At 55.9% G+C, this 10,904-nt stretch overlaps 1 protein-coding gene across 7 annotated transcripts; it reads right to left on the bottom strand.

The window, feature by feature from the left end:
- Nucleotides 1-119: 119 nt before the first annotated feature.
- On the bottom strand, nucleotides 120-9,661 carry ISOC2 (isochorismatase domain containing 2). Of its 7 annotated transcripts, none has more exons than XM_066265230.1 (7): nucleotides 9,520-9,660; nucleotides 4,613-4,660; nucleotides 4,361-4,498; nucleotides 4,047-4,256; nucleotides 3,650-3,720; nucleotides 3,413-3,530; nucleotides 120-527 (listed from the first exon to the last, which is right to left on the bottom strand). In XM_066265230.1, exons 3-7 carry the CDS (start codon nucleotides 4,493-4,495, stop codon nucleotides 447-449), a joined length of 615 nt encoding a protein of 204 aa, XP_066121327.1. In that variant the 5' UTR covers nucleotides 4,496-4,498; nucleotides 4,613-4,660; nucleotides 9,520-9,660; the 3' UTR covers nucleotides 120-446. The 7 variants fall into 7 exon arrangements, with proteins under 7 accessions (XP_066121327.1, XP_066121331.1, XP_066121326.1 ...); XM_066265234.1 differs by having other exon boundaries at nucleotides 4,628-4,660; XM_066265229.1 differs by having other exon boundaries at nucleotides 4,613-4,663; nucleotides 9,520-9,653.
- Between the last annotated feature and the right edge of the window lie 1,243 nt (nucleotides 9,662-10,904).

The raw sequence follows: 10,904 nt of genomic DNA, 5'->3' as shown, positions 1-10,904 counted from the left end.
GAGAAGAGGCACCTCCCCATTCCCACCTGCTGGGGACCCTGCTTCCCCTCCCCCGCCCCATCCGCAGCCCCCCAGTCGCCTCCGGGGTAACCCCCCTCCCAAATCCCAGAATGGTTCAGTCCACAGCCACATCAATGTTTATTCCGCGAGTCCGGGTCCCACACAGTCTGCGAGACTTCCTCCCCCTCCCTTCCTCCCCACCACCCAGTGAAGTGGCCGGAGCCCCGCCCCACCAGCGCAGCTCAGCGAACGGCTCATCCAGCTTCCAGGAGACTGATTTGCATTTCCGGGAGCTGTGGCCCAATGGCAAGGCGGCAACCGCTTCCCCTCTCGAGGGGGCGGTACTCCCGGTGGACTGCACCACTCTTGGGATCCAAGGATGGGGGGGGCCCGGGTGACAGAAGGGAGGGGAGGTCGGTCTCCCCCTTCAAGGCAGAGTGGGGAGTTCAGCGGAAGAGGGGGTTCTGGCCTTGAAAGAGGCCGATCAACCCACTGTCCGGGGAGGGCTCTTTGATGATCTTCTGGATCTGTAGAGGGAGGAGGGGGGTGGTCAGGGTTGCCTCTCTCTTCCTCTTCCTTGCTCTGTTGGTCGCAAATGGCCAAAACCAACAACTTCCTCTTCTCAGAACTTTTCCTGGGGTCCTCCCTTTCAACACACCCACCCACCCACCAGACTTAGCTCCTGATCACCTGCTATCTTGGTGGGCTTTGCTGGCTTGGGCTGCTAAGAAGGATGGGGTTGGTCCTGGGACTTCCTGTCTACACCTCCTTAAATCATCTCAACTCTTTCACCCTCCCACTCCCCAACCTAGCCCTGGCCCTGCCCCTTAACTCCAGGCTTATTTATCCAACTGTCTCTTCCATGTCTGTTGCCACTTGACCTCTCGAAAGTTCAGTCTGTCAGTAGATGACAACCTGGGGCCCTTCTCCACTGCCTTGTCCTGGAGTCCCACATTGCACTCATCAGTCATCCCCATAATTGCCTCCAGAAAGTAAACAGAAATAAGCAGGGCCTGACCTGTGGTGGTGCAGTGGATAGAGCATGGACCTAGGAGGCTGAGGTCCCAGGTTCGAAACCCCAGAGGTCAGCAGCTTGAGCACAGACTCGCCAGCTTGAGCATAGAAGGTCATCAAAATGATCCCAAGGTCGCTGGCCTGAGCCCAAGGTTGCAGGCTTGAGCAAGGGGTCACTGGCTTGGCTGGAGCCCCCAACCTCCGGTGGTCAAGGGACACATGACAAGAAATCAATGAAAGTGATTTCTAAATGGATGCAACTAAAGTTGATACTTCTCATCTCTTTCCTGACTTTCTCTCAAAATAAGTAAATAAATAAATAAGCAGAGCCTGCATCCCCACTGCATCCACTCTGACGTCCCTCCTGACACCTGACTGGGGCCAGCTCCTCTGCACAAGCCCCTGTTACTGCCCCTCACAAAAATCCCCAATCTATGGGAAGACAGGGCCTGGCTGGCCCCTGCCTCCCCTCCCCCACACTAACCCGGCACTCTCAGTACCTGGTCATAGTCCCTGGACTGAGGAGGTCGGTTTCCCTGCCAGGCCTTTGCACTAGCTGGTCCCTCTACCAGGAACGCTTTTTGGGTAACTGGCTGCTCCTCCTCCCTTCTGGTCTCCACCTCAAGGCCACCTCAGAAAGGCCTCCCTGCTGTGCCAATCTTATTTCTCACAGTCTGTCCCTTTGCAGCTCCAGGCCGCAGTGCATAATGGAATGTTGATTGGCTATTTTTTTTTTGGACAGAGACAGAGGGAGACAGAGAGAGTCAGAGAGAGGGACAGATAGGAACAGACAGAAAGGGAGATGAGAAGCATTAATTCATTGCGGCACCTTAGTTTCTCATTGATTGCTTTCTTATATGTGCCTTGACAGGTAGCAGAGCGAGTGACCCCTTGCTCAAGTCAGCGACCTGGGCTCAAACCAGCGACCATGGGGTCATGTCTATGATCCCATGCTCAAGTCAGCGACCCCGTGCTCAAGCTGGTGAGCTTGTGTTCAACCCAGTGACCTCGGGTTTTGGGGTGTTTTTTTTTGTATTTTTCTGAAGTTGGAAAGGGAGAGGTAGTCAGACTCCCGCATGCACCCAACCGGGATCCACCCGGCATGCCCACCAGAGGGCGATGCTCTGCCCATCTGGGGCGTTGCTCTGCTGCAACCAGAGCCATTTTAGCGCCTGAGGCAGAGGCCACAGAGCCATCCTCAGCGCCTGGGCAAACTTTGCTCCAATGGAGCCTTGGCTTCGGGAGGGGAAGAGAGAGACAGAGAGGAAGGAGAGGGGGAGGGGTGGAGAAGCAGATGGGTGCTTCTCCTGTGTGCCCTGGCTGGGAATCGAACCCAGAACTCCTGCACGCCAGGCCAACGCTCTACCACTGAGCCAACCGGCCAGGGCGACCTCAGGGTTTTGAACCTGGGCCCTCCACATCCCAGTCTGACGCTCTATCCACCGTGCCACTGCCTGGTCAGGCTTGATTGGCTTTTGCTGTCACCCCAAGACTTGCCACAGTAGCTGGCACAAAGTAGTAGGTGCTCAATAAAGGCTCAACAGAACTGAGAGAAAAGGGCAGAGCTCAGGGGGCCAGAAAGGCCAAATTTAGACATGTCCTGTGATCCAAGCCAAGGGTGTGCAGCAGTGGGAACAACCTGGTCGGATCTGGGGACTAGGAAAGCCACTAGGGGGTAGAGTGGGCATGGAGGCTAGGCCTGAGTGCCAGAGACAAGAGGAGGCAGGTGGAGGGCTGCAGAAGTCCCGTTTACAGGACTGTTCTTTCTTTCTTTTTTTTTTTTTTTTGTATTTTTCCGAAGCTGGAAACGGGGAAGAGACAGTCAGACAGACTCCCGCATGCGCCCGATCGGGATCCACCCCGCACGCCCACTAGGGGGCGATGCTCTGCCCCTCCGGGGCATCGCTCTGTCGCGACCACAGCCACTCTAGTGCCTGGGGCAGAGGCCAAGGAGCCATCCCCAGCACCCAGGCCATCTTTGCTCCAATGGAGCCTTGGCTGCGGGAGGGGAAGAGAGAGACAGAGAGGAAAGAGAAGGGGAGGGGTGGAGAAGCAGATGGGTGCTTCTCCTGTGTGCCCTGGCCGGGAATTGAACCCGGGACCCCTTGCACGCCAGGCCGACGCTCTACCACTGAGCAAACCGGCCAGGGCCTCAGGACTGTTATTTCTCATTACTGCCTGGCTCCCTCCGGGCCTCACTTCACTCCAAAGTCACCTCCTCCCACACCACCCTGTGCAAACCCCTCCCTGTTCCCTCTCTATCTCCCCATGAGAACTGAGCCCCCTCCAGAGGTGGTGGCCTTCTGAGTTCCCAGATATGTTCTGCAGAGGGGGGTGGGGGTGTGCTGTGAAGACATCTGGCTGGTGTAAAGGAAGGTGGGGGTTTGGGGGCCAGTACCTCCTTGAACTTGGGGTGTGCAGCATCACCCACAAGCTGCAGAATGAGCCCTTCACTGGTGGAGAGGAAGGCACCACTCTGTCTCATCCGGGCTAGTGCCACCAGCCGGTCCACCTGGCTGCAGGGGGAAGGTGGGGGGGGGAGCTGTCGGCGCTGTGGTCCCGACACCCAGGCCCCTGGCTCCTCCCGGGCGCCCTGCCCACACCCCATGGGCACCAACCCTTGTGGGCCCCTCACCTGCGGGAGGAGCAGGCATCCACCACCACGTGGACCTGCAGCCCCCGGTCCAGAAGGTCCAGGGTCGTGTTCTGGGGGACAGAGAGAGGTCAGGGGCCAACCCCAGACAAGAAGAGGAGTCCCAGGTGAGGGGCTGGGATGCAGCGCTGGGGAGGGGGGAGGCTCCGATCAGGGCAGGAGGAACCAGGTTCCAATGGGATTCGAGGGCATGATGGGAGACCCAGGTAGGGTAGGGTCTCTAGGGAAGATCAAGTCTCAGGTCAGGAAGGGCTCAGGGTCAGGAATAGCATCATGCTGGGAAGGAGAGAGGGTAAGGAGTGAGGAAAGAGTATTCTTTGCAGGCTGGGAAGGTCTGGGTGAGAGTGGGGGTTCCCAGGGCTGAGTTGGGGGGTCTCACCAGGATGCAGGCCTGTGCCTCGATGCCGCAGAGGAGCACAGAGTGCAGCTGTGGCCGCGCATCCAGCTCCCGCCGCGCTGCAGGCACCATGCTGAAGCAGGTCTTGGACAGGGGCTGCAGGCCCTCAGCCCCCAGCTCGGGCACTGTAGGGCCCAGGCCTTGTGGGTACTGCTCTGTCAGCACGACTGGCATCTCTAGCAGCTGGGCCACCTGTGCGGGTGGTGGTGGGGGAGCAAAGGTCTGAGCCCAAGGGAGGGGTCCGGGCTGAGGGTGGAGGGTCTGGACCCCCGGTCCGAGGGCGTTGGGGCCTCTACCTTGAGCATGCGGGCAGCCACAGAGACGATCTGGGGGAAGTATGCGACGTGGCGGAACTTCTCTTGCATGTCGCACAGGAAAAGGATGGATGATCCAGGGAGGACCCGGCCCAGGCTTGACATTATAGCCGCCATGCCCTGAGGGGGCACAGAGAAGCCGGGTCAGGCGGGGTGTGTGTGGTTTCTCTGCACGTCCTGAATCCATCCATGCACTTAGATCCTGGAGGGCTCCCCAAACTCCCTTCTACCCACCTGCAGCCTTCACACCTGCTTTCTGCCAGGTCTGAAACACGCTTCTTTCTTCTTATTTATTTTCGAGAGACAGAGACAGAAAGAGGGACAGATAGGGACAGACAGACAGGAAGGGAGAGAGATGAGAAGCGTCAATTCTTCAATGCAGCTCCTTAGTTGTTCATTGATTGCTTTCCCATATGTGTCTTGACCAGGGGGCTACAGCAAAGTGAGTGACCCCTTGCTCAAGCTGGTGATCTTGGGCTTCAAGCCAGAGACCATGGGGTCATGTCTATGATCCCATGCTCAAGCTGGTGACCTTGGGGTTTCAAACCTGGGTCCTCCGTGTCTCAGTCTGACACTATCTACTGCGCCACTGCCTGGTCAGGCAACACACTTCTTTTTTAATGTGTCCTATTCAACCAGGAGGTCAATTTCCCAGGACGTCTCCTGTGGCCCTGTCCATCCCTGATATCCCAGCCTGGCTCCCTGGAGCCCCGGGAAGCCTTCTTTCTGGAAGGGTATGAGAATTTTTGCTGTCTCCCTTACCGATCGTCCCATCACATCTCAGGCTCCAACTGTGACCCTCACCCCACTCTCAGGGGGAAAGTAAGGCCTGAGTCATGATGTGACCCAAACAAGGGCCCCCTTCCAGTAGCACAGGGAGCACGATGTGATTTCTTTTTTGTTGTTGTATTTTTCCGAAGCTGGAAACGGGGAGGCAGTCAGACTCCCGCATGCGCCCGACCAGGATCCACCCGGCATGCCCACCAGGGGGCGATGCTCTGCCCCTCTGGGGCGTCGCTCTGTTGCATCCAGAGCCATCCTAGTGCCTGAGGCAGAGGCTACGGAGCCATCCCCAGCACTCGGGCCATCTTTGCTCCAATGGAGCCTCGGCTACGGCTGCGGGAGGGGAAGAGAGAGACAGAGAGGAAGGAGAGGGGGAGGGGTGGAGAAGCAGATGGGCGCTTCTCCTGTGTACCCTGGCCGGGAATCGAACCCGGGACTCCCGCACGCCAGGCCGACGCTCTACCACTGAGCCAACCGGCCAGGGCCACGATGTGAATTCTGAGGAAAAGTGAGCCACAATCTCACGAGCTGTGCTTTCTCCCTCCTCATGGTCTTGGTGGGTACAGCGGCTGCGTTCTGGGGGCCTCCAAACCAGCTCTCCCACTTGACTTCTGAAACTCAGTTTACCCAGGTTGAACAGGCAGCTCAACTACCTTCCAGATATCAGAAGGAAAGGCTGTTGCACCATCTGGTGCATTCGAGTTCAGCCACGGACCAGTAGGAGGCGCGGAGACATGCTACATCATGGGTGGGCCCTAACACGTGCTCAGTGAGAGGCTGGTCACTAAAGGAATCCACGTGTAGGACACGCCACAGGGGTCAAATCCATAGAGACAGAAGGCAGATGGGTGGTTGTCAGGGGCCAGGGGTGGGCAATGGGGGTGAACGGTGACTGCCTCATTGGGTACAGAGGTGAGTTGGGGAGAGGAAATCGTTCTGGAACTAGAGAGCAGGATGGTTGTACATCATGAAGACATACAAATACCACCTAAGTCAGGGGTCTCAAACTCGCGGCCTGCATGCGGCCCGCTGAATAATTTTGTGCGGCCCACAGACTAATCCACGAAGTTCAAAATATTTTGGATAAAATTAAGTAAGCCTGTGGATTAGTCTGCGGGCCGCACAAAATTGTTCGGCAGGCCGCGAGTTTGAGACCCCTGATAAGTGTACACTTTAAAATGGCAAGTTTTGTTGTGTTGTTGTTGTTTTTTTAGTGAGTGGAGGGGAGCTAGTGAGACAGACTCCTGCATGCGCCCTGACAGGTTTCCACCCAGTAACCCCCATCTGGGGCCAATGCTCGAATCAACAGAGCTATTCTTAGCACCCAAGGCTGATGATGCACTTGAACAAATAGAGCCACTGGCTGTGAGAGGGAAAGAAGTACAGAAGGGGGAAAGAGAAGGGGAGAGAAACACATGATTGCTTCTCCTGTGCCCTGACTGGGGATCAAATCTGGGACATCCATACGCTGGGCTGACGCTCTACCCACTGAACCAAATGACCACGACCAAAAATGGCCAGTTTTATGTGGTGTGTATTTTACCATAATTGGAAAAAGAAAGAGCAAGGGTGGGGCTAGAGGAGCTGCCTGCCCAGCATTCCTTTCACAGGGCAGCCCTGAGAATCAGAGGGTGATTTGCCCAATGTCCCACAAGGACCACAGGCTGTCTGCCTCTCGCTGAGAGCATCTGGGGCCCCGGGCTCCTCAGCGTCTCAGCATATCCCTGGGTCACGCTTGTGTCCTTGGGTCCCTGAGTTGGTGCACAAATGGGGTTCCAGCCAAGACTTGGTGTGCAGCTCCCCGTCCTTCTACAGGCTCACCCACTGATTCCTTAATTTACTTGGGAAGTGGGTGACCCTGCAGATCCGAGGGAGGGAAGGACAGCTAGGCTCACAGGGTCACGGCTGACCCTCAGAGGAAGCTGTCAAGCAGGGTGATGCATACGTAGTATTTGGGGACCATTGTGGCCTCTGCCCACCTCCCATGGCCTACCTCAGGGCCTTTGCTTATGCAATTCCTTCCACTGAGTGAATCTTTTTTTTTTTTTTTTAACAGAGACAGAGTCAGAGAGAGGGAAGAGAGGGACAGACAGGAAGGGAGAGATAAGAAGTATCAATTTTTTGTTGCAGCTCCTTAGTTGCTCAGTAATTGCTTTTTCATATGTGCCTTGACCGAGGGGCTACAGCAGAGTAAGTGACCCCTTGCTCAAGCCACCAACCTTGGGCTTCAAGACAGCGACCTTTGGGCTCAAGCCAGTGACCATGGGGTCATGTCTATGATCCCATGCTCAACCTGGTAAGCCCATGCTAAAGCCGGATGAGCACGCGCTCAAGCTGGTGACCTCGGGGTTTCGAACCTGGGTCCTCCGTGTCCCAGTCTGATGCTCTATCCACTGTACCACCGCCTGGTCAGGCCACTGAGTAAATCTAAACGTCCAACGTTACGGTACTGGTTTTGTAAGTTATGGTACATCCATACTATGAAATTCTTTGCAGCCAGGAAAAATGACAAGGCAACTCTTTAAGTAACAAAATGGAAAGATGTTCAAAAGATGTTAACAGTGAAAAACAACATCAACAAAAAGCAGAACAGTGTATAGCAATGTTACCATTTGTGCCCCCCCCCCAAAAAAAAAAGAAGGGGAAAGAAGTGTGTGTACTGCTACTATCTATGTCCACTTTCTCGGGCAGGCCCGGACACAGCAGGGACTTCAGGTGGAACGGGCCATGGAGGGACAGAGTGGGAAGATCTGATTTTCACCATGCACTCGCCTGTTCCTTTTGAACTATGGACAATGTGTAACAAATAGGTTGTGTAGCCAGGAATAAATACAATGCAATAAGAGATGTCCATAAAGTGAGGACCCAGCAAAACCGCATCTGTGGCGTTAACATTATGATAATGGCTATCTTTCGTGGGGGTGGGGGTGGGGGACACTGACAAAGGGGCACGTAGCTTCCAGGGTATGGGGGATTTCTACTTCTGGATGTGGATGACGTCTACGCCAGAGCGTTAGTTTTGTGAAAAGTGCTTTGAGCCATGCATGTATTTGTGATTTGTACGTTTTTCTGCATAGGTGGTATAGACTTCCATGAAAAGTCTTCAAAATGTAAAATAAGCCCTGGCCGGTTGGCTCAGCGGTAGTGCGTCGGCCGAGCGTGCGGAGGACCCGGGTTCGATTCCTGGCCAGGGCACACAGGAGAAGCGCCCATTTGCTTCTCCACCCCTCCGCCGCGCTTTCCTCTCTGTCTCTCTCTTACCTTCCCACAGCCAAGGCTCCATTGGAGCAAAGATGGCCCGGGCGCTGGGGATGGCTCTGTGGCCTCTGCCTCAGGCGCTAGAATGGCTCTGGTCGCAACATGGCGACGCCCAGGATGGGCAGAGCATCGCCCCATGGTGGGCGTGCCAGGTGGATCTGGGTCGGGCGCATGCGGGAGTCTGTCTGACTGTCTCTCCCTGTTTCCAGCTTCAGAAAAAATGCAAAAAAAAAAAAAAGTAAAATAAAATGGGTAGGCACCACTGGTTGCTGTGAGGCTGGCCTGGAGGCCCAGGGACGTGGGGGTCACAGAGGAGGGGATAGGACACAGAGATTCAGGTGCTGGGTGGGATTGGTTGTAGGGGACAGAAAAGGAGGAAGAAGCTAAGAAGCCCCAGGTTTCTGGTCCATGAGTGGCAGGCAGGTCCTGGGGATCAACCGGCGACTAGGACAGGGAAACTGGATTTGGGGAGAAGATGAAGAATTGGGGGAGGGTGTGTGTGTGGGAATGTGTGGAGGAGGTCTGGGCTGGCGACAGGTTTGGGGCTGCCGTGGGGGAGGGGGGGATGGCACAGTCCAGAACGGACAACTAGACGGAGGGGGGTGGGTGGACGGTTGGGGGTGGGGAGAGTCCAAGGCCCCAGGAGGCAGGGTAGCCCGAGGTGGGCGCTGGGGTTGCTTAGACCCCACACATGGCCTTGGGGGACACAGCCCTGCAGGCCGGACTTCCAAGCTGCGTGTCTGAGCCTCAGTTTCCTCCTTGGAGAAATGGGGGGGTCAAACCCACTCACCCACCTGCCCACCCCACAGGGAGGAGGCGAAGCTTGGCCCGGGATGCAGGGAGGGCGGGAGCGACACGCGGAGGGTTCGAGTCCTTGGCCAGCTAGTTCTTCGGGGCCCGGGCAGTATTCACCCTTCCCCAACCCCCCAACCTCCTAGGCTGTGGGACCTCGGCCCGGGACGTCCGGGCAGAACTTCAGTTTCCCCACTCGCGAGGCGGGAAGGTCGGTACCCCCGCCGTGCCGGGCGGGCCTTACCCTGAAGGCGCTGGGTTCGAGCCCCGCCACAGCCCCTCCGCGGGTGAGTCCTGGAGTCACTCACCTGTCGGAGTCTGCACTTCTGCCGCGCAGGTCCTCCCACTCAGTTCCCAAGGCTGTTCACAGTGAAGCAGGGTCGCGACATTTGGCCCAGCCCCTGCGCGGCCCGCCCATTCTGGCCGAGGCGCCCAATCGGCGTTCGCTCAGCTCTGTCCTGCCTGCCTCCGCCGCTGCTCCTCCCCCGACTGTTAGTCCTAAAACTGTGACTGGCCCGTCCAGGTGAAGAAAGGCAGCGCTCCCAGCCAATGGGTTGCCGTAGAGGGTGTGATGGAGGGTCCGCGGCGAGGCAGCGCTGTGAGCTCCAGGAACGCGGACACAAGTTGAGGAGGTGGGTGGCCGCCCCGCCGCGAAGTACCGACCAGACTAGGGGAGGCTGAGGTTTCAACCCCAGCCCTTCTGTCCGCGTTAGGCATAAGCTCAAAGCGTGTCGCCAGCAGCTGCTAGTTGCAAGTTGAGGTTACGCAAATCACAAGAGCCTTGCCCCAAGCCCATTTCTGTCCAGTTGTAAAAATAACTAACCAGATGTGAATCGTGATGGTTTATCTGCATTCCAACCGCAGACTGGAAGGGACCTACCCTCAGGGCGCGACTGAACCGCGACAAGACGAAGAACACCGTGGGAACGTTTGCCGGACCGATGCACCTGCTAACCGGACGCCTGCCACCTGCGCGCAGACCTGTTTGTCCCCTAGGTGACCTCTCCCCCTACCTGTGCTCGCGGAGATGGTCATCCTTTATTGGAATAGTGAGGATTTTTTTTCATGCTCTCGTGACCCCCCGGGAGTGAGGTGTTTTGTGTGTGTGTGTTTTTAATGAAATTGGTTCCAGTTCCAGTTTTATTAACTTAAAATCATGTTTGTTTGATAACCAATGTATGGAAACACAAAGAACATACATTTGCCTTTTTTTTTTTTTACAGGACAGAGAGAGAGTCAGAGAGAAGGATAGACGGGGACAGACAGGAACGGAGAGATAAGAAGCATCAATCATTAGTTTTTCATTGCACGTTGCAACACCTTAGTTGTTAATTGATTGCTTTCTCATATGTGCCTTGACTGCGGGCCTTCAGCAGACCGAGTAACCCCAGCGACCTTGGGCTCAAGCTGGTGAGCTTTTGCTCAAACCAGATGAGCCCTCGCTCAAGCTGGTGACCTCGGGGTCTCAAACCTGGGTCTTCCACATCCCAGTCCGATGCTCTATCCACTGCGCCACTGCCCAGCCAGGCACATTTGCATTTAAAATTTTTATTTATTTATTTATTTATTTATTTATTTATTTATTTATTTATTACAGAGACAGAGAGTGAGTCAGAGAGAGGGATAGACAGGGACAGACAGACAGGAACGGAGAGAGATGAGAAGCATCAATTATTAGTTTTTAATTGCGCAT

This window comes from Saccopteryx bilineata, chromosome 3 (genome assembly GCF_036850765.1).
Source record: "Saccopteryx bilineata isolate mSacBil1 chromosome 3, mSacBil1_pri_phased_curated, whole genome shotgun sequence".
Taxonomy (NCBI): Eukaryota; Metazoa; Chordata; class Mammalia; order Chiroptera; family Emballonuridae; genus Saccopteryx; species Saccopteryx bilineata.
This window is presented reverse-complemented; position numbering and strand designations above follow the sequence as displayed.